This window comes from Bicyclus anynana, chromosome 16 (assembly GCF_947172395.1).
Source record: "Bicyclus anynana chromosome 16, ilBicAnyn1.1, whole genome shotgun sequence".
NCBI classification, from domain to species: Eukaryota; Metazoa; Arthropoda; class Insecta; order Lepidoptera; family Nymphalidae; genus Bicyclus; species Bicyclus anynana.
This window is the reverse complement of record NC_069098.1, coordinates 1,307,222-1,334,902: the sequence shown is the minus strand read 5'-3', so window position 1 is coordinate 1,334,902 and position 27,681 is coordinate 1,307,222. Positions and strand designations below refer to the sequence as shown.

The window sequence follows — 27,681 nt, the reverse complement described above, 5'->3', positions numbered from 1 at the left end:
TAAGAAAGCTCAGTAATACAAAAAACACCAAATTATAAAAAAATAATGTAAATATGTTTTTTATAATTTTATTTATTATCATAAAATCAAGCAGTAAGCTTGCGGATAAAAAACCATGCAAAAATGAAGGCGTGACATCTATTGACAGTGTTTCGCAGCACACCCACACTACTAAAGTCGCAAACCGCATCTAAACTTCACTACCATTTTCCATGTCAGAAATGTTTTTGTTTATTTACAAAAGATGACGCTATATTTTATTTTCAAACAGAAAACTAAAAGAAAATATTTTTTAAAAGTTCACAGAAAGGAAATGTTTGTCTTCTTGTTCATATTAATAATATGAACAGGCTAGGCTAGGGTTTCAATTGGTTTTACAAACGAAATTAAATTTAGGGCAAAATGCTTTGCTCTATCGGTAACCATTTACCGATAGAGCAAAGCAAACCTACCTAGTACCTACCTACCAATACTTATACTTATCGATTGAAAATCCATTTGTTGTTAAATAATATAAAATGTCATTGCTGTAAACAGATTTTACTTTAGTTATACCTACTTGCACTACTAGGAGACTAGGAACAACAGACAGACTACAAACAATTGGTTTAGTATTTCATATTCCTCTTAAAACGCTCTGTCTAATATTTTGGAATTGGAAGTACCTAATTGTTATCAAAACAGGTACTTACGTAAGTAGGTTTCTCTATGAAAAAAAAATTACAATAAGTTAGTTTAATAACTAAAGGAGATATTTACAAGTTGAAAGTCATCATCATCATCATTATCATTATGACGCCATATTCGGCTCACTGCTCGCTCGAGCTCGAGTCTCGTCTCAGAATGAGAAGGGTTAGGCCAATTAGTCCACCACCACGCACCATCCAATGCAAATTGACAGATTTAACATCAAGTTGCAAGTACTAGATGGAAACCTGTATAATGCACGCCATTGACGATCAATTATTCTCACGTTTCTGCAGCACCCACGATTTTAACTGATCGTGTATTGGTTACTGCGTGCAGACGGCTCTATGAAACGTCTTCGCTGCCATTTGCGCTGCAGACACGTGAGAATAATTGACCGTCAATGGCTGACTTTACTGGGTGCCCGCTCGTCCGCCAAGACAGACAAATGATTAGTTAACAAATAACATATCTAATTACGTACAACAATGTGTGTGCGCCCGTAAAAAATCTTATTTTATGTAAGTACGTAGTAATATGTAGGTACTAGTATGTTATAGGCACTTACAGTAGTGATTTTATCTCCCTGTTTAGACGAGACAGACTATATAAATAATGAGAGTGGTTTACTTACTTAAGCCAAGGACGGCTTAATAAACTGTGCAGGGTAAATAACAAGAAAGCGTAATTTGATTTTAGGGTAGATATATATTTATAGTCATCATAATTATATAGATAGGATACTTAAATACCTATCTATAATTGAAAAGTTTTGCAACGGTTTGATGGACTAGGGTTGCTATCTTCTAAAGCCACGAAAAATCGGCTAAACCGGCCGGTAAGAGCTGCTTAACTTTCAGACTTCCCAAAATGTCCCACAATGTTGTTCCCAAACCTATGTCTCATTTCCTATTTCTACAACAGTACCTATATAGGTAAATAGTATGTAGACCCGACGTAATATTTATAGTCCACTCCTTACAATATTTTTATAGTATCTACAGTTTGGCAATCCTAGTTGGTCGGTCCTTTTCTCAGTAGGAAGGTAACCAGTCAGTAGTCACGACCGAAGCATATTTCTTATACCGATGCAAGGTGGGGTTAGAGTCCATTCTGGTTAAAAAAGCGTAAGCCAAAAATGTCGTCAAAATCTTTACTAGGTAGGTACTCACTTTTGTATAATACGTCTTGTTATAATTCATGAAGAAGATTCATATTATATATAATCTACCTGATCGTATATACTTTGCTTTATTTTTAACCGACTTCCAAAAGGAGGAGGTTCTACGTTCGGCTGTATGTTTTTTTTTTTTTTTTTTTTTTTATGTATGTCCAGCGATAATTCCGTCAATTATGGACCGATTTTGAAAATTCTTTTTTTGTTTTGAAGGGTTTACTTCCAGGGTGGTCCCATTTTTTTCATGTCAGGATCTGATGATGGCATCCTGGAGAAATTGAGGGGAACTTTCGAAAGTTGTAGAGACGGCTAGTGCGTTTGTTAGTGTTTCCATAAGGTATTTTAAACCTTTACAACAACAACTTTATGAAGGTTTGGAGTTGGTCTGATGATGGAGCCGAAACACAGACGATGGAACTCGTCCAGGATTTACAGCAGTCACCTTTTGTTTGGGCTTGATTAATTTGTATTGATGAGTACTTTGCACCTATATGTGTTGTGACTGTATTAAGGGTCTGGTGATGAAGACGAGGGACAGTGAAGAGAACTCCTCGACGGTTCACAGTAGCTACCTTGTGTTTGGACTTGATAAATTTGTATTGACGAGAACTTTCCACCTAGATGGATTGTGACTGTATTAAGGGTCTGGTGATGAAGACGAGGGACAGTGAAGAGAACTCCTCGACGGTTCACAGTAACTACCTTCTGTTTGGACTTGATAAATTTGTATTGATGAGAACTTTCCACCTAGATGGATTGTGACTGTATTAAGGGTCTGGTGCTGAAGACGAAGCACAGTGAAGAGAACTCCTCGACGGCTCACAGTAGCTACCTTGTGTTTGGACTTGATAATTTTGTATTATTAAGAACTTTCCACTTAGATAGGTTGTGACTGTCCACACGCAGTAGGTATGCTAACACTAAAAATAAAAAAATAAAACTTTTAATAAAAAAAATTCAACCGACTTCCAACTCTAAAAATAACTTTAACTAAAAAGCAAAAAATAACATCCTATGTGCTACCATCTGATCAGTTTGAAGGCGGTGCCAAGCCAGTGTCGTGTTTTAATTAAAGCTGTTTCTGAAAGAACCACATAAATTTTGTAGTTTAAACGTGTTTAATTAAAACATCACTGGCTTGGCACCGCCTTCAAACTGATCAGAAGGTAGCACATAGGATGTTATTTTTTGCTTTTTAGTTAAAGTTATTTTTAGAGTTGGAAGTCGGTTGAATTTTTTTTATTAAAATTTTCATTACTAAATAATAACATCGGTATGGCTAGATAAACATTTAATTGACTAGATACATAAATAAATAGCTAATTAAATTCTAATTCTCATCATTTATATAAAAACGTTTTCCTAAAATGAATCTGTAAGTCAAACCAGCAGTCACACCTCCAAGTATAGGTCCAAGCCAATAGACCCAATGTTTGGTCCAAATATTCATAACCACAGCTGGTCCAAAAGATCGTACCGGGTTAAGAGATCCTGTGTAAAACAATGCGGAAACTTGGCAAGCAGTTACACTCAAACCAATCGCCAATGGCGCTGATCCGAGTCCTACATTTGATCGTTTTGAATCCAGCACACTTAGGACAACTGCAACTAATATAAATGTCATAATGAACTCCAATCCGAAAACTTGGTCGGCTCTCAAATCTATATGAGGTACAGTCGCGCCAAGGTTGTGTCTTGAATTATCGTCTGTTACAGCATAAGCCACTATTGATCCGAGCAAGCTGCCAAGCGTTTGGGCAATGATGTAGAAAAGAGCTTTCACCAATTTAATATGTCCACATGTTAAAACACCCACTGTCACCGCAGGATTGATATGCCCACCGGATATTGGTCCAATTATTTGGATAACAGCTGCAATGAGCAGACCGTTGGACAATGCTACAGCTGTGAAGTCTGGTTCAACATTACCGGCCAGCAAGCACAGTGACATGTACAGAAATGTTCCCAAGAATTCTGCGAACAGTTGCTTCAGTAATGTTTTGTAGTCTTTAATTTCTTCGTGACCGAGAATTGACATGTTTAATTTTTGTTTCAATTACACAAAGGAAAGTCTAAAGGTTTTTCAGATTCAAAATATCTAGGTGGTCATGAAGTGAAATAACAAAGAGTTGTTTAATTAATGTAATTACTTGGTTAGCTAAGGTTTTAAAGGAGTTCGTACATGAGTCTCGAATATTTTAAGCATTAAGGTGAGGTAAAATTTTTGAAATCTGATGAGTTATTTGACAAAAAAATCATTTAGTCGTAAACAGGCAAGAAACAAAATCATTGGTCGCGCTTTTCTTTGCGAGATTTTTTTAGTAGCATTCCGGAATGTGAGTATGTTCTGATGCTGCTACTACTTGAGTTTTAATCTTGACATGACCAAGACCTCCAAATGTAAAACACTTGGAGGTCTTTGTGGTCTTTGTGCAATTTGTGGCACAATTTTAAAATATACGATATTTCTTTCTATACTATAGATGTGTAATACTATATTTACCGACTAAACCGCTACAATATTGTTTGGTGAGAGTTAGGGTCTGGCAGCGATGTCGCCGACACGTGGTAATTGAGGCGTTTGTTTATCGGTTAGCATGATAATGGTGTGGTTTTGTGGCACATAATAACACTGTTAGCTTACTACCTACATAGATACCAACAACAACATTGGGCTGGAATATAGCAATAGTTCAAGCTTCTGGTCCAAATAAAATCAAACTCATTTCTTTCAAGTACCTGATTAGAACCTATGCTTAGGTATATCTATACTAATATTATAAGTTTCTTTGTTTGTTTGTTTCATTGGACGCGCATCTAATCCCAGGAACTACTGGTCTGATCTGAAAAATATTTTTAGTGATAGATAGCCCATTTATCGAGGAAGGTTATATTATATTTTCAAAAAAATTAGGGATCCTTCCTGAAACTCCAAAAATGTTACCCAAGGTGTACAAAAATTACCTAAAATATTGATTACATGGCGTGCGCTGCAAAAACTATTGATGTTAGAATAAAATAATGTACTATAACTTTATAGAACACATCATTTTCTACAAAAATGTCGCGACAGCAACTATCTTCTATATTTTAGCACATATACCTGTTATATAATAATTTATTAAAGTACCTTTTGTACTTTAATATAAAAAGCATAAAGCATAGCCGATTGTTTTCATGATTTACCTATATACAACAGTGGAAATTTTGATAAGGTATATAGGTATAGTGGACATCAATCGGCTTAATTTTTGGAGATTTTTCTAAGGTACGCATAATATAACAAATAGAAAATCCCTTCTTTATTATAAGTTCGTAATGGATCCTCAAGGTATTTTTTTCTGAGGTTCGGAAACCTAAAAATACATAGACGAAGATAAAACAAGCTGTAGACCAAAAGTTCCTCAACTCAAACCGAAGTGACGAAGGTGCGGAGTCGAGGAGGACCCGTCACTCAGGGGCGAGGGAAGATTGATGGAGGTCCAACGTGACTGGGCCTCCGCAACTCACAAACATGATTACGTCGGCCACATGCGCCGCGGTAACGAATTATGAACGATCTCCTATATTAGGAGATGTTAATAATATATTTTCAAGCAACTTTTGCTAATTAATTTTAACTGGCAATGTTTGTTTCTGTAGTTCAAATCTTATAATAAGCTAACTGTCCAACCATGCGAGGAATGGAATATAGCCTATAGCCTTCTCCGATAAATGGGCTATCTAACACAGAAAGAATTTTTCAAATCGGACCAGTAGTTCCTGAGATTAGCGCGATCAAACAAACAAACCCTTCAGCTTTATAATACTAGTAGGTATAGATTCTTAAAACAGCTGTTATCCCCAATTTAAAATTGTATATACTTTGTATGGCAATATGTATGTAGGGTTATCTGTGACGTCATTCTAAAACCAATATGGCGCATACGTTATTTGAGCAGTTAGCTTTGGTACACATGGTGTGTACCGAACGCTTGGTATCTATAAATGTAAAAGGTTGTTGCAATTTCTGAAAGCTTTCAAATAATAAATTAGTTATGTACATTCAATATAATAAGGCTAAATAATACTTCTTGACTACACAGATTAAAATAAACCTGACGTTCAAATTTTGGATAACCTACGTAATAAGAGTAAATGGTATTTTTGGTACTTACCATAAAAAAACGTTTGCAGATTATTGTATCGACTAATTTAAAATAGTTCACAGTAGTTAATTTAAAAACACCTCGAAATAGCCTTTTTACGGCCTCCGTGGCGCGGTGGATTTACTTGACGGAAGTCCTGGGTTCGATCCCCGGCTGGGCCGATTGAGGTTTTCTTAATTGGTCCAGGTCTGGCTAGTGGGAGGCTTCGGCCGTAGCTAGTTACCATCCTACCGACAAAGACGTACCGCCAAGCGATTTAGCGTTCCGGTACGATATCGCGTAGAAACCGAAAGGGTTGTGGATTTTCATCCTGATCCTAACAAGTTAGCCCGCTGCCATCTTAGATTGCATCATCACTTACCATCAGGTGAGATTGTAGTCAGGGGCTAACTTGTAGAGAATAAAAAAAGTCTAGTTACGTACTTGGATATCGCAGATTTAACTCATATTTTAGAACTGTAATTTATAATCTCTATGGATAGAGCACACAAGATGGCGTCTGAATGACGGGCACATTATGTTGATAGGGAGCTCTGTTTATGCAAATACTGGGGTTGCCACATCATAAACTACTTTTGTGCTTATCTTACATTTTCGGCAGTGGATAATGATTGACGGGTTTGCCGAGCCACTATTCACTCCATTACGTCTATACAATAGTATGAAAAGAAGTCTTTAAGTCGAGAATTTTCGAAGTTTACTCCTTATGAAACTATTATAATAAATGTAGCAAGTATGAAAGTTAACTGCATCGTTGATCCATAGGTGGTTTCATTGAATTGGTTCAAATGGCACGGCTATGAAATATTAAGCTTTTCGTTCTAAATTAGCTAGCTAAAGCCGTGATAGCAAATATCAAATATTAAATCCTTTATTTGCTGATACAGTTTACAAGGTCTTAAGAAATAAATATTTATAATCTGTTCTGTATCTGTATCACGGCCGATCGGCATGTAAAATATTATATTAGTTACCTACATTTAAATCATTCCAGAAATTACTTTTAACACAATATTTAAGAGTTAAATAATGAATAACCCTGTGGATATGACCTCTGCCTCCGATTCCGGAGGGTGTGGGTTCGAATCCGGTCCGGAGCATGCCTACCTTAAATTTTTTAGTTGTGTGCATTTTAAGAAATTCAATGTCACGTGTGTCAAACGGGGAAGGAAAAACATCGCGAGGAAACCTGAGAATTTTCTTAATTCTCTACGTGTGTGAAGTCTGCCATCCGCATTAAGTCAGCGTGCGGTGGACTTTATTAGCCTAACGCCTTTCATCCTGGAAGGAGATTCGTGCTCAGCAGTGAGCATGAATCTCAGTGGAACAGCGTGGTAGGTCTTAGCTTCCTAACACCTTTCCACCAGGGGAGCCTAGTCCTGTACTAGGTCTTTCAAATAAACCGATTACATAATCATATAATCATACCTACATTATTAATCAGTTGAGATTGGATGTAAGACTCAAAAAACAAATTAGATACGGAAATCTCAGGTGTCCGCTGGCCTTCAATAAATCATACAGACCCAAATACCCAAGCTACCGCCTGCGCCCTGTTTTGAACTTTTTAAATATTTACCTACCGACATGAAGAAAGCTGCAAGGAATCTCCATTCGGAATACGAATGCCGGAGTACCAACAGTCTAATAACGCTGTTTTAGGCGAAGCGCTAAATCGCTTTTCTGTCCTCCAGAAAGCCGACACGCGTGGAATATTAAATAATATTCAACGACAAGTGAAAGCGCTACCATGGATGGTTTTTGGGTCAACATATTTAATATTTCAAGTGGATTTTTTGTTCGAAGTAACCTTTTGTGGTATATTTTCGTCTGTTTTTATTGTAGAGGGATTTTTATGAGCTTTTGGTTTGAATCTATGTTGAAGGGAAATGTTTTATAAAGATCACGTGGGCAGAACTACTAAAAGCGATAATAAATAAAAAAAAGGGCACGCGCAAAGTAGATTAAATGAACACTTTAATTGCAAAAATACCGATACACATACATAACGATACACACTATCACTATCACACAGTAAAGCGAGGATAATTAAAAAAAAATCTTCAAAAATCACTTTACATGTAGGGAAGGACTCCAAAAATATTTTTTCCTTTATACCATTTTTTAAACATGGTTAAAATTTATACCCATGCCAAAGTGGATTTTTAGTGGTAAATTAATTTTCAAAATCGGTTCAGTAGATCCAGCGATTAACGCTACAACACCACAAACTTTACCCTAGCTGACACTGCTTGATTTAACTCGCTTGGTTCCCGTTCCCGTGAGAATACGGGGATAATATATAACCCATAGGCTTTCTCGATAAATGGACTATCTAACACTGAAAAAATTTCTTAAATCCGACCAGATTAGCACGTTCAAACAAACAAACTCTTCAGCTTTATATTATTAGTAAAGATTATAATGTATGTGGCACGATACCAATCTATGGACTATCGCTAAATAGGCAGAAATGGGAATTTTATTATTAATTTCCTGACATTTATTCGCGAGTGTTTTGCTATCGAGTTCATTTCGAGAAGCGGACTCAAAGTAAATAAGGCGTGACGTTACAAAATTGATACACGTAGGCGCAAATTTAATAAAACAGCCTGAACTTTTCCACCAGGCGGATTTTATTAAGTCGTTTCCACTCCCGTTAGCATTCATGTGCAGTAAGAGGCTGTAACTAAGTAAATAACTGATACCTAGTTACGACATACACTTGTTGTAGCTGGGGAACCGACGAGAGAATTTTGGGATTTACTACATCGCGTCTGATTTAAATTGTTTTGGTAGCTCCAAGTATGTCCAAGTATGAACATTAAAAATTTAGATATGCCTTGACTAACTTTTCCTCAATCGGTTCACTTTTATGACTTTAAACTCAACCTTTTTTAAAAAAATCAATCTCAATTACGAAAATAAATTGCCCGACAACTTTTTGACGTTATCAAAATATCATCACTTTATTTCAGTGTCCATCGTTGACATTCCTTGACACTTTGTAAATACAAATTAAAACTTCTGAGAAGGCACAAAGCGAACAAACAATGTTGAGAATTATAAATAAGCTTCTGAAATGTAAAGCTGTACACAAAGCCCTAAAGCGGTTACAGGGGAGCCAAACAAATGTATTTATAAACGGTAAGTCAATAACTGTGCCGAGTTACTTCACTGTCCTTCAAGCTTTGAGGCATGAACGCGTTACGATCCCTTCATTTTGTTACCACGAAAGATTGTCCATAGCAGGAAATTGTAGGATGTGCCTCGTACAGATAGAGGGCATGTGGAAACCGCAGATAGCTTGCGCCCTACCAGTTTCCAAGGGCATGAAAATCCGAACGAATTCAGAAATGACTTTAAAAGCACAGGAGGGTGTTTTGGAGTTTATTCTAGCCGATCATCCGCTAGACTGTCCTATTTGCGATCAGGGCGGCGAATGTGACCTGCAAGACCTCTCAATGAGATTCGGTAATGATCGAACTAGATTCACTGATATACATTTCCAAGGGAAACGGGCATCGGAGAGTAAAAACCTTGGACCACTCATTCGAACAGAAATGACCCGATGCATTCACTGCACTCGGTGTATCCGATTTGCTTCACAGGTTTGTGGCATGGAAGTTTTAGGCTCCACTGGGCGGGGTGGTGAAATGTTGGTAGGTACTTACATAGAAAAATTTTTCCTCTCCGAGCTGTCTGGGAACATTATAGATTTATGTCCTGTTGGAGCTCTAACGAACAAACCGTATATGTTTAAAGCTAGACCCTGGGAGCTTGGACGAATCGATTCCATCGATTGTACAGACGCTACGGGTACTAACATTGTATTGAACTTTAGATTTAATAGATTACTGCGGATTCTACCCCGTGAAAACGACGAAATTAATCAAGAATGGCTCTCTGATAAGGGTCGGTGGGCTTTTGACGCGCTCGAGGTTCAAAGACTTGTTACCCCGATGTCCAGGTTCGAAGATAGATTATGTCCGATAGAATGGCACGTTGCATTAGAAAGAGCAGCTAAGTTAATTAGATGTACTTGTCCGCCCAGGTTAATGGCTATAGCTGGTCCGTATTGTAATGCAGAAACGCTAGTAGCCGCTAAAGATTTATTTAATGCAGTCGGCTGCGATAATACTTACGTAGAGAGAGGTATGTCGTACTCGAACACGGGCATCGATATCAGAGCTGCGTATTCCCTCAATGTCAACATGAGAGACGTCGAAACTGCCGATAAAATATTGCTTATTGGCACAAACCCTCGGTTCGAAGCCCCGATATTAAATGCGCGTATCAGAAAAGCCTATACGCACAATGAATGCGATATTTACGCGATTGGGCCCAACTGTCAATATAATTACCACGTTGAATATATAAAAGATTCAGCGTCTGCAGTGACCTGTTTGAAAGGCGCTAAACGGCCTTTAATATTCGTCGGGGTTGACCAATTACAAACTCTGAGCGCAGTCGGTATTATGAGTGAGGCGTACAAAATTGCAAGTAGTTTAGGTGAAATTGATAAAAACTGGACAGTAGTCAACGTTGTGACTAGAGAAGCGAGTTTTGCTGGGGCTTTAGAGGCTGGATGGAAACCGGGAGGTTTGGATGCGGTGAGACGTGCGACTCCACAAGTCATTCTATCGCTTGGTGCTGATGACATCTTCTGCAAATGGGAACCGCCGGAAGAGTGCACTGTTATATATGTAGGGTTTCAAGGAGATAAAGGGGCTGAGGTAGCTACGCTTATTCTGCCTGGCAGCGCGTACACAGAAGCTGGAGGAACGTACTTGAACATGGAATGTCGTAGTCAATACGCATATCCAGCTATCACTCAACCCGGGAAGGCTCGCTCCGACTGGAAGATCATAAGAGCGATTGCGGAATACGCTAAAGTATGCTTATTCTACAGCGACACTGATTCTATTTGCCTCAGAATGTCGCAGATCAGTCCAAATTTAGTTCATTTGGGAAAATATCAGGAAAAGCTTTTCTCGGAGAACATTCCCAAGATGATGAAGAAGGACACCTCTGCAGCAAAGGGTCAGATGAACATTCAGATGAAGAATTTGAAGGATTACTACTGTTCGGACACGTTGTCTTGTAACTCTCCGACGATGGTGAAAGCGCGAAAAGCCGTGGACACATTGGAGGGTTCTGCTTATGCGGTTATATAATTTAATTTAATACATACTTATTTTTATCATAAAACTTGTACATTTTTATTTAATTTAACATTTGAAAATATAAGTTAGATAGACCACAAATCATGTTTCCGTCCGATCTTATAACTGACTGACAAAAATTTACTTTGTTCCTAAATAAGTTAAATCCACCCGTACCAACCTGTGAAAATTGCAAGAAAATCCATTTAACAGTTTCGGAAATGAGGGAGAATAAATATACAGACAAATAATAGTGACAGTTTCCAATGAAAATTCGAAAGAGATTGTCGATAAATATTTGCTGACCCCTCTGTTTCACCCACGTAGTTCCCGTTTCCGTAAGATTACGGGGATAAAATATAGCTTGTGAAACTTATAAATAACGTAGCTTTCTAGTGGTAGAAGAATGTCCAAATCGGTTAAGTAGATCCAGAGATTACCACACAAACTTTATATAACAATAGTCTAAATAAAACTAAATATTCTTCTATCACGTATGTGGCTGCCTTTAGACCCCAATTTCAATGTGTATTACACACATATTCGATATTAAACCACATCTGTCGGCATTCAATCTAATAACTAATAAGCATTGACCTGTGCATGACTGTTGTAATTGGGTTTGACTCCATAGTTGGCTTACCTTATCCTTAGAATAGTGACAACAAACGATATTTTATACTAGAGATATGGCACTAGCGCGTCGAAAGTGAGGCGGACAAAAGTGGCCAATTGTCTTAATTTCATTTAGTCGCATTGTAAACAACGAAAGTTATTAAAACAAATAATACCTAAATCTTGTCTACAATGCCAAGTTGTGTGTTTAAGGAAGAGTAAAATCTATATATACTTACATAAATAATATATAATGTAAGTAAATACAAAATTGTGCATGTGTGCGCTCAGTGGTGTAGCTAAATTCGGATCACTTTTTGCGGTGATTTAGTAGGCACGTAACATGTCTATAGTAAAAAATCTTTGGTGACAACTCTCTTCTTATTGACGCAGTTGGTAGTGCTGTGGCTCTCACCAGAGAGACCTTGGTTTGATTCCCAGCACGGGTTAAGATTTTATAATTTCTAAATTAACAAAGGTCTAGTCCGGTAATAGGCTTCGGCTGTGGCTACTTACCACCCTACCGGCAAATTTGTACCGCCAAGAGATTTATTGTTCCACTACAATGGAATATATATGGGTAGAATAGAGATCTTCACTTATCATCTGATGGGATCACAGTCATGGGTTAACTTGTCATTGAATTAAAAAAAAAATAGATAAGTAAGTAGGCATAGATCTTTATGAAAGGTACAAAGAAAACAAACAGAAATAATCCAAACAATAAGCCTTTATTAACTTAAAATCGTATAAAACACACACAAATATATCTGATTTGATACATTAATCAAGCATTTGGCACTATATAGAACAACACTAATTATAATAAAAAAAGAAATAAGTACTTTTTCAGTTTTGTTTTTCTAACTTGTATATGTAAAAATGCAATGAATCGAGGTATTTTTTTTTATTTTATTCGTATCTCCTACTAGCGGATGACCATTGACCAATCTGTAGGTACGAGTAGGTACTAGGTGATATCATTATTTACGGTGGTACAGGATTAATGACTACACTGAGTTGTTTCGAGAATGTTTTTAATACTAATAAGACAGCAATCGTATATAAAATGTTCTGAACATTAATCTTTGACGGCTACTCGTATCTAATTTTTACACACATAGCACCTGGGCATGTAGCCATGTGGAACATCGATTCTCTTTCTACAAACGCTAACGCTTCAAAAACTAAAAAAAAGTATGGGATTGACAGATTCGATCGAAAACTTGATCACGTGATCTGTCGGTATTGAATGTCATTTCCAGGCATTTTTTAATAGTCGAAGAGTTAGCGTTTGTAGATAGGGAATCTATGTCATGTCTACAGGCCCAGATTAAAATCTCTGCTAAACCTCTATTCATTTGCAGTATATTCGTAGCAGTTACAAGCTTTAGAAAGAGATAATATTATTATCAAAGCTTTGGCTTTGTAGAATATCATTCACTGAACGCACGAAGCATGAAAAAGTGAAGAATAGATAACGTTCTCGGAATAGACTATGTAATAATCTGATTTAAAGCTATTCTATTCGACGTAAAATTATACTGTAGAGCTATGGATAATTCGAATTTCAAATTTTGTGTTCAGTATGGAAATCTCAGCGTGTAGTAAGTACATTGGTTCTCAACCTTATTTTGTCCATCGCCCAATGTTATTATTCACGTCTTTGAGACTTTTCACTGTCTGCTACAGCCTCATCTAGATGCAGCGCCGGGTTTATTTTATACCGCCCAATGTAGGTTATATTTTTTATTTTTAGTGAGAATGGCACAAAAAATAAGTAAACGAATGAATAACTCTTTAAGAAAGAGTGTAAATAAAACTAGAATTACAATTTATACAGGACTTTCTCATAGCAGAGTTTAAAGAAAGAAATGAACTCGTTTGACTTTTATTCTCTGAAATCGATTGAGCTTCCTCTGAAATCTGCTGCCCTAAGCCTCTATTCTGCCTATTGACAAATCCAGAACTATCTGAAAAATCACAAACTCCCTTTAAAGAGCTTCATCGTCAATGTTGAGAACCTTTGGTGTACAGTGGTATCACAGACGATAAATAGAGAAATTTAAAAATCGCTTATTAATTCACACTCGCAATATTTGAAGTGACTTCGACTTTATGAAATTGCACGAGCGGTTTTTTTTTTTATTATTTAGTTAGTTAGCTCTTGACTATTCACATTATTCATTCACACCTGATGGTAAGTGATGATGCAGTCTAAGATGGAAGTGGGCTAACTTGTTAGGAGGAGGATGAAAATCCACACCCCTTTCCGGTTACTACACGACATCGTACCGGAACGCTAAATCGCTTGGTGGTACGTCTTTATCGGTAGAATGGTAACTAGCCACGGCCGAAGCCTCCCACCAGCCAGACCAGGACCAATTAAGAAAATCTCAATCAACCCAGCCAGGAATCGAACCCAGGACCTCAGTTTTGTTAATCCACCGCGCATACCACTGCGCCACGGAGGCCGTCAAAGCCACGAAGGTATTAGTAGTAGCACAGTATACAGTGGCGTGAATTCCATAGATGCAACAAAGTTCTGCCTATCCTAAGGAATCATTACAAACTTGCATTGGGGAATGATTTTACCATTTTTTAACCAAATTGTACATAGAGTGCATACCCTAACCTTGTGCACGCCACTGACTATGCTACCACTAAACCGCTACGACGTAGATACGGTTACGTTTGCCAAGTAACATTAATTTACATATTATGCTCGTTATGTTTATGATTCGCTGAAACACCCACTATAAATAAACAGTTTACCGTGAAACTAAGTTTTTAAGTAAATATACTCTGCCAGAGTTTTAAATATTTTAAAAGTTTGGCGAACTAGCTTTCCAGAGAGTTTACTTGCGGTGCTTTTAAATTTAAAATGAAACTGTTTTGTTTACTTGGAAACCTACATTTATCTCGTACCTGTACTTTAAATTATTTACACTACATTGTAAACACGGTAACAGCATTTAATACGTTTAGCGTTTAGTAAAGTAGGTTTTATAGTTTTATTCATCGTTGTCCGGCCACTGACGATCAAGCAAGCTAACATGCCTGTAGCGCTATCGCGCTTTATGTGCGATAAAACTGATCGTGAGTTGATCGATCAGTTTTATCGACTGTCAAGCCGTTAGCGCTGCAGGCATGGCTTATCGGATGGTGAGTGGCTTGCATTACAGGGGAAGAGAAATAAGCAGCTCATGTACGGGTTGGAAAGCTTAGGATGGTAATATTACTCTTCTACTTTCAATATTCATCATCATCATCATCAACCCTTTATTCGGCTCTCTGCTGCGCTCGAGACTCCTCTCAGAATGAGAGGGTTTAGTCCAATAGTCCACCAAGCTGGCTCAATGCGGATTGGCAGACTTCACACACGCAGAGAATTAAGAAAACTCTCTGGTATGCAGGTTTCCTCACGATTGAGACACGTGATATTTAATTTCTTAAGATGCACACAACTGAAAAGTTGGAGTTATTTCAATATTATCAATATTATCAGATGTTAATGATAATGTCAGAGGCATGGGGGTGTAAAAGAACTGTTTTTTTTTATTCAAAAAAGAAATTTTTCTTGTTTGTTTTATGAGACCACGATACAAGTGAAACTATGAGCCCCGCCATATTGACCTTGGCTGCTACGTCGTGCTGTGGCCGGCATAAAAGTTCCCGTAAATATTATCACCATCACCCAGTGATGTGAACTATGTACCTGTGCCCGACCCGATGTAGTTTTATTATCGGAGAGTATAATATGTTGTATGAAGAACTGATGATGATGATGATATATTTTGACTCAGACTATTTTGAATGTGAATATTTTTTTTGTTTAGAAGTCCCTAAAAGAGGCCTATGATCTGCATTGGACGTCCATCAGCTGATAACGTTTTCTGCTTTGGTCGGCGTACATCCAAATAATGTTTTTACTTGGAATTTCGTTTTGTTTTTAGACAACGGTTTGATAGTAACAAAAGCCCGACACACGGTCAGTTGATCATCAAGTTTGCGGCACAAAGGTGCGAAAGTGAAAACATGGTTAGGGTTATGATTTCAATATTTTGATACTCTTTTCTGCACGAACCAAATATGATATGGTTTATGGTATAGGGTATGATGGTTTTTAACTCAATATCATACACCCAATATAACAAACATAATAAACATTATTGTTTCGAACTATTGTTTAGTTGTTTACTCGTATTCTTCTTCGTAGCCTTTGACGAGATTTTCTAAAATGAATCGGATGGTCATTTTGTAGATGTTCTCAATGTTTGGCGTGTATCTCTCTCCAAGAGTTGTTTTGGCCGCCTCCAAGAAAGGCTGCTCGATTTTCTGAAAAAAAAAAGTAAATTTTTTCTCTTAATACATCTTTAGTGATAATATAAAACTAAAGAGTTTGTTTGTTTGTTTGATTGAACGCGCTAATCTTAGGAACTACTGGTTCGATTTGAAAAATTCTTTCTGTGTTAGATAGCCCATTTATCCCTGTATTCCTACGGGAACGGGAACCACGCGGATAAAACCGCGCGGCTGCAGTTAGTAGACAATATAAATAAAAGTGTATTGCTGGGATTTCAATATAGCTGTGTTTATAGCTATTTACACGACACTAAAACATAATCAATATTTTTTTTAATTTTTATCTGTCTATCTTTCTGTTTGTCCAGGCTAATATCTGGACCGGATGAACCGATTTTGATGGGACTATCACTGGACGATAGACGAGTGGAGCAACATATAGGCTTTTTAACCCGAAAATTGAAAAACAGTCTTTCACGAGTGCGAAGTCGCGGGCGTCCGCTAGTTGATATTTAAGATAGAATCCAGAATAAAAGCGCAATTGTTGTCTTGCTTAATAACGACAAAACTGGGGTTAAATTCCGAGAATTTATGCTTCGATTTAGGACTTCAAAATTTCAAATTTTTTTTAATAATACTTAAAATGTAACCAAAATTCCCTGTACTACCCCTGTACGAAAGACTATGTTAGGAGTGGGAACGACAACAGACCAACAGGGCGAGGATCGAACCATCACCCCTAGGTGCTAGTCCTAGTAGGTATGCCTTCCGCCATGGCTAGGGCATATGTAGGTTCTGATGGGAATCAGTTACAACAAGGTAGCAGTTTTCTAAATAGAATAAATTGTTCATCACTATCTAAGTGGCATTACCTTACGTTTCAAAAGTGTACAAGCACTTTTGAATGAAGCCTAATTGAATTAAATTATTTTAACTTATTTAAATCAAGGAGTTTGCCGGGAACTTCTTGATATATCCTATGTGTTGATTACCCTTGGTAATGTAAACTTAAAAAAATATTTTACCTGTAATAAATTGATAGATGGGTTAGTTATGTTTATGTTTGGTTTTTCATAATTAGTAAATTCAATGAATGGTTACTTATAATCAAATCCTCAACCTTGTCAGGAACTTGTCAACATTGGTGTACTCGTTACGCGCATACCTTCTTGGTATAGTCAGCAAGATAAATTGCAACTATTTGTTTCTAAATTGAGATAATAATTGATGGGTTGCCATGGGATTATGAGTTCCATTAGCATGAGGCTCGTATGCGAAGAAAGACCTTGTGCATCAACTTTGTGGCTTAGTCTACTAAATAAATTGGTATTACCTATGTTTGTTACTTTGAGTTAATAGATGGGTTAGTTACCATAAAATTCTCAGCCTTAAAGCCGGGAACCTGTCGATGGGTGCCACCGACATGTCTCACGTACGCGAAGAACGAGTCCATGTCGGCGAGCCCTTTGATGCCCTCGTCCAACGTGTGCATGACCTTCGTAGCGTGCTCGGCCAGCTCGGCGGAGTTCACGATGGCTTCCTTCGTGCGAAGCTCACGGAAGTCCTCGAACAGGTGGAGAAGCTCTTCGTTTTCCTCGAATAATCTGAAATCATTGAAGATTAATATTATATATTTTTAAACGAAACGAAATCTGTTTTTCAATGATAGCAAAACTATACCTGTTTGTTACATCTATACTAATATTATAAAGCTGAAGAGTTTGTTTGTTTGAACGCGCTAATCTCAGGAACTACTGGTCCGATTTTTAAGTATTCTTTTAGTGTTAGATAGCCAGATAGCCTATTTATCGAGGAAGGCTATAGGAAACATATTATTCCCGAGCTCCTACGGGAATGGAAACCACGCGGGTGAAACCGCTCGACGTCAGCTAGTTATTTAATATAACTCTTCAAATGTGCGAATAATTTGTGTAATGCTAGTCTCTCACCATCCGATAAGCCCATATACGCGCTAACGGCTTGACAGCCGACAAAACTGATCATGTATTCTTCGCGATCGCCATGATAGAATTAATGCATATCGCGACCAACACACGCAGGCAGGCATGTGAGCTTACTTGATCGTCAGTGGCTGACATTAGGTTAGGTGGGTAAAAATATTTTACACCGACTCAAATTCAAAATTTATTTCGGTATAACTTCAAGTAAAACTTCATAAACATTTTACTAAAAAGAACCGGGAGAAGTGCTATATATTTTTAAATAATCATTTACAATATTAATATTATCATAATTAGTGACTAACAAATTACTCATATCATAAAAATTATAATGCCTCCAAGCATTTCTGCCATAGAAAAATTTATCTGCATTCGCAATTTGAAGACTGCAAGGACCAAGAGTATTTTATTATAAAAGAAGGTACATTCCACTGGAGGATTTCTGTACTTTTCACAGACTCACTTAGTGTAAGCCTTTAATCTCCCGTCCGTTTACTTCCAAGCAGATGTGATCTAGTTTCTGCGGTGGAATCAATTCAAACTGCGGTTGCAGCGAGCAGTGCAGTCAAGCAAAATCAGGCGCGCTCAATACTGGCTATTTCTATTGAATTTGTAGTACGTACCGAGTAACTGCCTCATTCGGTAGCCGAAATAATAATTGAGCAATCAATATTCTATAGAAAAACACTGGTTTTAAAATACCTAGAAGGTATCTAAAAAACAGACATTGTAGTTTTTTTTATTCTTTACTAGTTAGCCCTTGGCTACAATCTCACCTGATGGTAAGTGATGATGCAATCTAAGATGGAAGCGGGCTAACTTGTTAGGAGGAGGATGAAAATCCACACCGCCTTTCGGTTTCTACACCAGACTGGACCAATTTAAAAACCTCAATCGATCCAGCCGGGGATCGATCCCAGGACCTCCACCTTGTAAGTCCAACGCGCATATCCACTGCGCCACGGAGGCCTATGTGTTGCTCCATAACTTACTCTATTTTCCAGTGAATGTCCTTTCGATATTGGTTCAGCCATTCCATCGATTAAGCCGGACAAACAGAAAGGCAGACAGACGTAGACAGACTTACAAAAATTTCAAAAAAGCTTTAGCTATAAAATAGCCTTTCCAAGTGCCTAGCAATTGAAAAAACACAGTTAATTGAAATCATAGACAAACACTTCAATTTTATTCATGTGTTTAGGAATAGATGAATAGATTTTCAAGAGAAAAAGTAAGAACATTTTAATATTGTAACTTAGCGACAGATATTAAGGCGAAAAGTTGCCCTTCGCTCCTTAATAACGTGAATTATGTAGGGATCTCCTCGACGACTGGAATTAGGCTGGATTTAATCATTCTTGACATTCGACTTGACCCAATTCCACCGAGCCTTGTCCTTGGCATAATAAATCTGTCGGTACACAGAAGATCCCCACAATATACTCGGAGGTATTATATTCACGGCCTGTGCTTTTTTTGTAAACCGCGTCATCATTAATAACTAGCATTAGCTTTAGCGTTCTGTGTTAACAGTCCATAATTCTCAGAATAAGAAGGGTCAGGCTAATAGTCCACCACAATATGTTTCCTCGCGTTTCTTTTCCTTCACCGTTTGAGACACGTGATATTTAATTTCATAAAATGCACACAACTGAAAAGTTGGAGGTGCATGCCCCGGACCGGATTCGAACCCACACACTCCGGAATCGGAGGCAAAGGTCCACTAGGCTATCACGGTTTTTTTCTTAAAATAAAAATAACTGAAACGTTGAGGTGCATTTGAACCTACGCCCTGCGAATCGAAGGCAGAGGTCATGTCCACTGGGTTATCACGGCACGGTAAAGATAGGTTGGATATTAGTATTTGCAAGGATTTTTTAAACGAAAATAAAATAGAATTTTATCATTTTCTCTAAGTAGGTATATTTTCATCTATGTAAACGTATCTCGTTGTAGATCTTTCATAGGTAAAGAACGTAATTCTCAGTTAAAGCTCGCAGTAGGGGATTAGGGGGTGTAAAGCCCCGGTGCCTCGCAGAGCACGTTAAGCCTTCAGTCCAACATCTGTTAGTGATAGTTTAAACTAAAGCTATAGTCGGATGCAATCTTTATAACGTTTCCGAACGTTAAGCTGCGCAATACAAGAGTTTAGGTATCCTCGGTTACGCAGGTGCGCGGTGGCAGGGCATCACCCCACGCGCTTCTCACCTACCCGAAGTTGTCTTGGTTTTTGTATGACCTGCGCGTAGGGACTGCATGTTTTGGCCTTCGTGGCGCAGTGGTTTACAAGACTGAAGTCTTGGGTTCGATATCCGGCTGAGATGATTGTAGTTTTTTTAATTGGTCCATGTCTGGCTGGTGGGAGGCTTCGGCCGTGGCTAGTTACCAGAAAAAAGTACCACACGTACCACCAAGCGATTTAGATTTCCGGAACGATGTCTTGTAGAAACCGCAAAGGGGTCTGTATTTTCATTCTCCTCCGAAGAAGTTAGCCCGCTTCCATCTTAGATTGCATTAACACTTACCATTAGGTGAAATTGTAGTCAATGGCTAACATGAAAAAAATAAAAAATAATACTGACATCCGCACCTTATTTCAAAGACGTCATAAAGATTGCATCCGTCTATACCTACTAAACATAAGCTTGGGAATTTTGAAGTCTATACAAGAGACCTAAGTCCAGCAGTGGACGTCCTTAGGCTGATAATGAAATTAATTATACAAACTTGTTTCCAAGTAATGTTAAGTTAACCCGTCACAAACTCCGGCACCACTTCACTCCCGTCCCAAACGGTCCACGGGGACTCGAGATGTGTGCGAAGGGTTATTTATGAAACGTTACACAATTGGAAGGGTTATCACAACTTTACAGGGCCATCCTTGAATTCAATCTCGAGAGGGACAGCTTTATTCGTTTTTGAGTATTTAGAAAGAGATAGAAATAGAGTAGAACTAAAGGTTTTATTTATTTAACACCCAAATGGTTTCGTGGTGTTTGTAAAATAATATTTAGCAATCATTATCATCATCGTTATCAAGCCATATTCGGCTCACTGTTGAGCTGGGGTCTGCTCTCAGAATGAGAGGGATTAGGCCAAGTCTTCTTAATCTTACTTTAAATTTGGCTGGTGGGAGGCTTCGGCCGTGGCTAGTTACCACCCTACCGGCAAAGACGTACTGCCAAGCGTTTTAGCGTTCCGGTACGATGTCGTGTAGAAACCAAAAAGGGGTGTGGATTTTCATCCTTCTCCTAACAAATTAGCCCGCTTCCATCTTAGACTGCATCATCACTTACCATCAGGTGAGATTGTAGTCAAGGGCTAACTTGTAAAGAATAAAAAAAAAAAATCAGGTGAGATTGTAGTCAAGGGCTAATTTGTAAATAATAATAATTATAAAAAAAAGGTTTTATTTATTTAACACCTATATGGTTTCGTGGTGTTTGTAAAAGATTATTTAACATTCATCATCGTTATCAAGCTATATTCGGCTCACTGTTGAGCTGGGGTCTCCTCTCCGAATGAGAGGGATTAGGCCAAGTCTTCTTAATCTTACTTAATCTCTTTCGATAGATATATGTAGGCAGGCGGGCAGGCTGTATGTAGGTCACAACCAGAAGCTGTGCATATCGTAAATCTCAGCGTCTTTATATTTACCCACACCTAGGGTTATGATTTAGCAGCCTTTGTGTGTTTGTTTGAACTGGATGGTTTTGTAGTACAATGGCGTGCACTTCATAGAGGCAAAAATGCATTGCCTACTCTAAGGAAATTTCGAAGCTGTATTGGTAAAGAAATTTCCATTTTCTACAATGCATACCGTAGTTGAAAACTTTGTGCATATCTGTTTTGAAGGTATAGTCTTCTTACGGGCATCAATTTTTATTACTGATAATAATAACACTAGTTAAGATTACTTTCGGCCTAGTTAAATAAAATCTATTATTAACCTTGTTCATCAGGGATAACGTTGTGAAGTATCTTTATCTTTTAGGAAATTCATCAATTGTATAGTAAACTCGACTTAGTAAATGTTTTATAACACTTTGCCAGAACTTATGCATTAACAGGTCCATAACCGTCTTCGGTATCTTGTTATTTAAAACATCTTAGTATTTTTTTAATCGTCTTCCAAAAAGGAGGAGGTTCTACGTTCTACTGTAGGTATGTTTTTTTTATTTCCAACGATATTTCCGTCATTTGAATCGATAAATACCGACACAAATACTATACTAGTTTCGTAATTTTCTTCCTCTTGTTACTTGTAACAATGTGCATGTGTGGTATGTTTTAGAATTAGAACACAATTAAGAGCACAGATGTAGGACACAGTTTGTGGCACAGCGCTCGTAAATCTCCAAGCGACCGTCTCTCACAACAAGCGAGCGATATATCAACAGCCTCCAACTTGCCCGTGCTCTGTTTGCATTTGCGTCCACATTAACACAGGGTTTAATTACATAATCAAGGGTGTGATTCCGCAATTTTATACTGGTCGATGTCATCGTCTATTCGCCTGTAACAAGTCTTATTAGAATTAGCTTTATGGAAAATGGAAATGAGCGATGTCACATCGCTGAAACTTTACAGAATTCAGGAGCAGGGATGTCATTTTCGTCAAGATAAAAATAAAGATTTTGCAATACCTTTCAATGACAGTTTAGACTATTACAACTCTAACAGCAGAGGCGGATTATCCGTAAGGCAAACTAGGCACGTGCCTAGGGCGTGTAGTTACAAGGGGCGCGCGAGTTCAGAATTTCTAAATAAATAATGAAAATAACATATCGACGATTAATAAGTAAATGCTGATCTATAATCTAAATCACTAGTGATATATTCATAACACACCATAATTTGACGGCCGCGTGGCGCAGTGGGTAGTGACCCTGCTTTCTGCATCCACGGCCGTGGGTTCGATTCCCACAACTGGAAAATATTTGTGTGATGAGCATGGGTGTTTTCCAGTGTTTGTGTGTATTTATACATTATATAAGTATTTATATATGTAGTATATAATTGTATATGAATATTATAATATCAACTATCTTAGTACCCATAACACAAGCTACTCTGTATGCTTACTTTGGGGCTAGAAAGTGATGTGTATTGTTTAAGTATATTTATTTATTTATTTTTAATCTGTCAACATACATAAAGGCCTATTTCCCAGAGCAGAGAGGAATTATGAATTTCGATATTCGTTCTGTCGTCCCTCTTGATTAATTCACACTTTTAACGTCATATTTCAATTGCGCATTAGCGTGGGTCCTGGTCTACTAAAGTCTAGGGTTTGATTATACAACGTCATCGTAATTACAAAAACAACTAGTTTTATGATGATGACTATTATGATAGCCATGTACAGGGGCGCCGATAAAGTGACTGCCTAGGGCGCTCTGGACCTTTAATCCGCCACTGTCTAACAGTCAAACACTCTACCCGGTAATTGTGAAAAAGAAATCAGAAATCATTTCATCATAACGAGAGAGTAATGTAATTTGGTTGAGAGAGTGGCCTATTCAGTAATTTGGTCTTTATTAAGAACATATTAAAATAAACATCAAATCAACTTTTCCTACTGTATGACATCCACTAAGGGTTGTCAGTAGCTAGGCGCCGGATGACACATGCAGGTGACATCGCAGTAAACAGTTAATTAGTTGAAAAACAAAAATAGAACAGCCAAGAGCTTAAAATAATCATTAATCATTTTATTGGCAAAGACGTACCGCCAAGCGATTTAGCGTTCCGGTTCGGTGCCATGTAGAAACCGAAAGCGGTGTGGATTTTTCATCCTCCTCCTAACAAGTTAGCCCGCTTCCATCTTAGACTGCATCATCACTTACCATCAGGTGAGATTGTAGTTAAGGGCTAACTAGTGAAGATTAAAAAAAAAAAGGTTGGCTTCAACTCAAGAACCTTTTTATTGAAAAAATTGTTCATAAATTTTAAACACTAAACTCAAATAAATGTCTAAAATATCTAATAAATATAACAACGTAAACGAATAGATACCTAATTCGAAAAACTCCGCAAGTGCTTTACAATGTTTGTTCCATTTTGAATCCTCAGGGGCTTTCGGACGGTGAGGTCAGCCTTCAGAAAGAATTATTAAAAAGGTCTGTGGCCATTGCGGAATCACGGCTAACATAAATAAGCTTCTAAAATACACACTTAACTCCAATAGACAGCTATTCAGGTCGTTGATAAATATTCGTTTGGTCTTAGGATCGTCCAAACGTAGGAATTAATTGCGTTTCATCTAATGCTAGCCACTCACGATCCGATAAGCCAACATGCCGGCAGCGCTAATGGCTTGACTTCCGATAAAACTGACCGTGTGTTGGGCGCGATCTGCGTGATGACATGCACATTGTGACCAACACACGATCAGTTTTATCGGCTGTCAAGCTGTTAGCGCTGCAGCCATGTGAGCTTATTTGATCGTCAGTAGCTGACTTACAGTGGAATTCATAGTGGTTGTAGGGGCACCCCCAGTGAATCATTCAACCGCTGAGTGTCAAATTCTCAAACAAATATAGGTTAAATTCGACACTCAGCGGCTGAATGATCCTCTGAGGGTGCCCCTACTACGACTATGAATTCCACTATTAATGATCCAAACAGTTGACCTAGGATGCTTGCCACGAGATATGCCGTGAAAACGATATCTAATATTATAAAAAGAGTTAACGGTAATTTCCGGATCTACTTAACTGATTTTGAAAATTCTTTTACCACTAGAAAACCACGTTATTTGTAGGTGTCATAGGCTATATTTTATCCCCGTATACCCGGGCGTCGGCTAGAAGGTACTGCATACGTGACCAATAGCGACGGCATCAAAACATCGCTTCGTCTTTCGCCATCTTTGAATCGCGCGGTTAAAAATACATTAAAAGATGTACTATAGTTTACAACGCGCCAAATATGTGCGACTAGATTGCTTTTGTTAGCCGAAATATAACGGCCTATTGAACAAGACCTTAGGGCATGCCTTAGGGAAAACCTTTGCCCTATTGTCACACTGGAATCTAGTACAAGTTTTGTGTAATTTAGGTATTATTTAAAGGATAATACGTTAAAATGTTACTATTCTATTGTTCACGCGATAATAAATATTACAACAAGTTATTTCAGTCTTATTAAAAAGAGGTAAAGTTTGTGTTATTGTAGGCGGTAATCAAGGTTGCCTGGAAGAAATAAGATAAGGCCGCCTTCTGTGCTATACTTTTTCATGCCTTATTATTTGTTTTTCTTAAGTTATGGTGTACAAATACAGTATAAATAAATAAATAATCTCTACCGATCGACTGAAGCGTTACCGCTATATAACCACGTACTTGTGAGTGTCATAGGCTATATTTTATCCCCGTATTCTTAAGTCAGCCATTGACGGTCAATTATTCTCACGTTTCTGCAGCGCAAACGGCAGCGAAGACGTTTCATAAGTCGAGCCGTCATGCACGCAGTGACCAATACATTATGCAGTGATCAGTTATAGTCGTGGGTGCTGCTGAAACGTGAGAATAATTGATCGTCAATGAAGTGCATCACGGAACAGAAACTAAGCAGGTGAAATTGAATGTGAGCCTGCGGTAGTCAGATTTACCTAATTTTATGAAAGCTGTCTGTTAGTTACTGCTTTTACCATATTTAAGTAGGACATCGTGAGTACCATCATCATCATCATCATTGCCACCACCACTGCTGGACATAGGCCTCTTGCATGAACTTCGAAACAAAACGGTCTCGAGCCGCCAGCATCCAGCGGCTCCCTGCAACCTGCTTGATTTCTTCGGTCCACCTAGTGGAAGATCGACCAACACTGTGCTTTCCGGTGCGAGGTCACCATTCCAGCACCTTGGGACCCCAACGTCCATCGTCTCTTCGAACTATGTGGCCTGCCCATTGCCACTTCAGCTTCGCGACTCGCTGAGCTATGCCAGTATAGTACCAACTGAATACCATAGATACTCGTAATTATGGAGTTAGGACTGTGGTGGATTTGGAAGGTAAAAAATTAGTTTCAAGAGATCCAGCTTTCGATGCTTAATTTTTGTATACCATGAGAAATCATGTACACAGTCGCCAGTCATTTAGTTTAATGGCAACCCTTCGAAAAACACCGTATAAGGTCTCTATTAAAAACTAATGATAAGTAATTAAATCTATGTACTGGTTGTTCCGTAAATATAATTAATATACTATGTTCAATTATAATTTGAACCATTATTTCTGGCAAAGCCTGCATAAAATAAAATGCTTAAACAAACAGCTCAATCTCTGTTATACAGAGTGTAACGTAGAACGACTTCCTGTCTCGCCGGATGTGAGTTATTATATCGACAACTTCCGGGATTTCCCGCCCTTAGAGCATGACTTTTTTAATTTTGTATTAATAATAATAATATACCTTTGTTATCTTGACTTCGTAAGAACGGCTTTAGATTTAGTTAAATACGTACGTTGAAAATTATTAATTATGGAATATGTAAAGTGTACATATACGACATAGCTCAACGAGTTGCGAAGTTGAAGTCCCAATAGGCGGGGCAATGCTGGCCAGGGCCTGGCCAGTTACACCCTACCGGCAAAGACGTACCTCCAAACAATTTAGCGTTCCGGTACGATGTCGTGTAGAAACCGGAAAGGGTGTGGATTTTCATCCTCCTCTTAACAAGCTAGCCTGTCTAAATCTTAGATTGCATCATTACTTATCACTTACCATAAGGCGAGATTGTAGTCATGGGCTAGCCTAGTAAAGAATAAAAAAATCATATATTTATAACTATCCAGGCATGGAAAAGAACTTACAGGAATCCAACTTACAGCTTTGGATGCACGTCAGTGACACGGTCGTCAAATAATGAAAAAAAAATATATGAAATCGGACTACTCAGTAAAAAATTACAGATGTTAATACATAAAAAAAATATACACGTCGTATTGTTAATCTTCTCTCTGTCTTTCGTCGGTTAAAAATCGATACAAACGCTAGAAAATCTTAACCCTTCGACAGTCGGTGCAATAGTCATTGAGGTGACTTAAGGTACTTACTTGACAAACAAAATAATCCCGGTCTTCTCGATCTGTCTGAAAATCCCTTTCCAAGATGCCATGATACAGTACTGTTGCTTTGGGGTCAAGGGGGACCGCGGGTCGGCCGGGGGCGGCGGCCGGTCTAGAGGGTCTTGTGAGAACTCGGAGGCTGCGAGCTGAGATAACTTGCAACCCATTTCGACTCTTCTATGTATCCCAGAGATAAACTATTCTTCTTTGTCTCACAAAGCTAAGAAACACTATTTTTATTTTGTTCGTTGTCTATTTACACTATATATATTTTTTTTAGCCTAAATCATTGATTAGGTCTAAATATTATGTATTAGGTATATATTGTTTTATATGTGACACTATATTTGTATTGTGGTATGACTGTTTAATTTACACTGTTAACACTTTGATTTATTTGCCACTAAATTATATTGTAAATTTTGAACAAAGAATATTTAAGAATATATTTTTAATTAGTATTAATTATGCCGATTATTATAAGTAGAGGCAATGTTTTCTATAAAAAAATGGATTAAGACTAGTAATGCGACCAGAGTACGTTCAGT

At 37.9% G+C, this 27,681-nt stretch overlaps 3 protein-coding genes across 3 annotated transcripts; 1 reads left to right on the top strand and 2 right to left on the bottom strand.

Annotated features, from left to right (window-relative positions):
- Positions 1-1,013: 1,013 nt before the first annotated feature.
- LOC112047537 (aquaporin AQPAe.a-like) lies at positions 1,014-3,902 on the bottom strand. The gene is made up of 2 exons (XM_052886304.1): positions 3,221-3,902; positions 1,014-1,060 (listed from the first exon to the last, which is right to left on the bottom strand). The coding sequence occupies exons 1-2, from the start codon at positions 3,900-3,902 to the stop codon at positions 1,014-1,016; spliced, it is 729 nt and encodes a 242-aa protein (XP_052742264.1).
- Positions 3,903-9,065: 5,163 nt separating this feature from the next.
- On the top strand, positions 9,066-11,189 carry LOC112047549 (NADH-ubiquinone oxidoreductase 75 kDa subunit, mitochondrial-like). The gene has a single exon (XM_024084689.2). The coding sequence runs from the start codon at positions 9,066-9,068 to the stop codon at positions 11,187-11,189; it is 2,124 nt and encodes a 707-aa protein (XP_023940457.2).
- A 4,568-nt stretch (positions 11,190-15,757) lies between these two features.
- Positions 15,758-27,384, bottom strand: LOC112047563 (neuroglobin). Its single transcript, XM_024084706.2, has 3 exons — positions 27,122-27,384; positions 17,470-17,701; positions 15,758-16,130 (listed from the first exon to the last, which is right to left on the bottom strand). The coding sequence occupies exons 1-3, from the start codon at positions 27,298-27,300 to the stop codon at positions 15,990-15,992; spliced, it is 552 nt and encodes a 183-aa protein (XP_023940474.1). The 5' UTR covers positions 27,301-27,384; the 3' UTR covers positions 15,758-15,989.
- Between the last annotated feature and the right edge of the window lie 297 nt (positions 27,385-27,681).

Excerpts from the sequence above, each read along its gene's own strand:
- LOC112047537 (XM_052886304.1), bottom strand. The coding sequence starts at position 3,902 with ATGTCAATTCTCGGTCACGAAGAAATTAAAGACTACAAAACATTACTG. Across the intron at positions 1,061-3,220 it reads CAGATTCATTTTAGGAAAAC|CGCAAATGGCAGCGAAGACG; the intron begins GTTTTTATATAA and ends ACGTGTCTGCAG.
- LOC112047549 (XM_024084689.2), top strand. The coding sequence starts at position 9,066 with ATGTTGAGAATTATAAATAAGCTTCTGAAATGTAAAGCTGTACACAAA.
- LOC112047563 (XM_024084706.2), bottom strand. The coding sequence starts at position 27,300 with ATGGGTTGCAAGTTATCTCAGCTCGCAGCCTCCGAGTTCTCACAAGAC. Across the intron at positions 17,702-27,121 it reads GGGATTATTTTGTTTGTCAA|ATTATTCGAGGAAAACGAAG; the intron begins GTAAGTACCTTA and ends CAATGATTTCAG. Across the intron at positions 16,131-17,469 it reads TTAAGGCTGAGAATTTTATG|AAAATCGAGCAGCCTTTCTT; the intron begins GTAACTAACCCA and ends TTTTTTTTTCAG.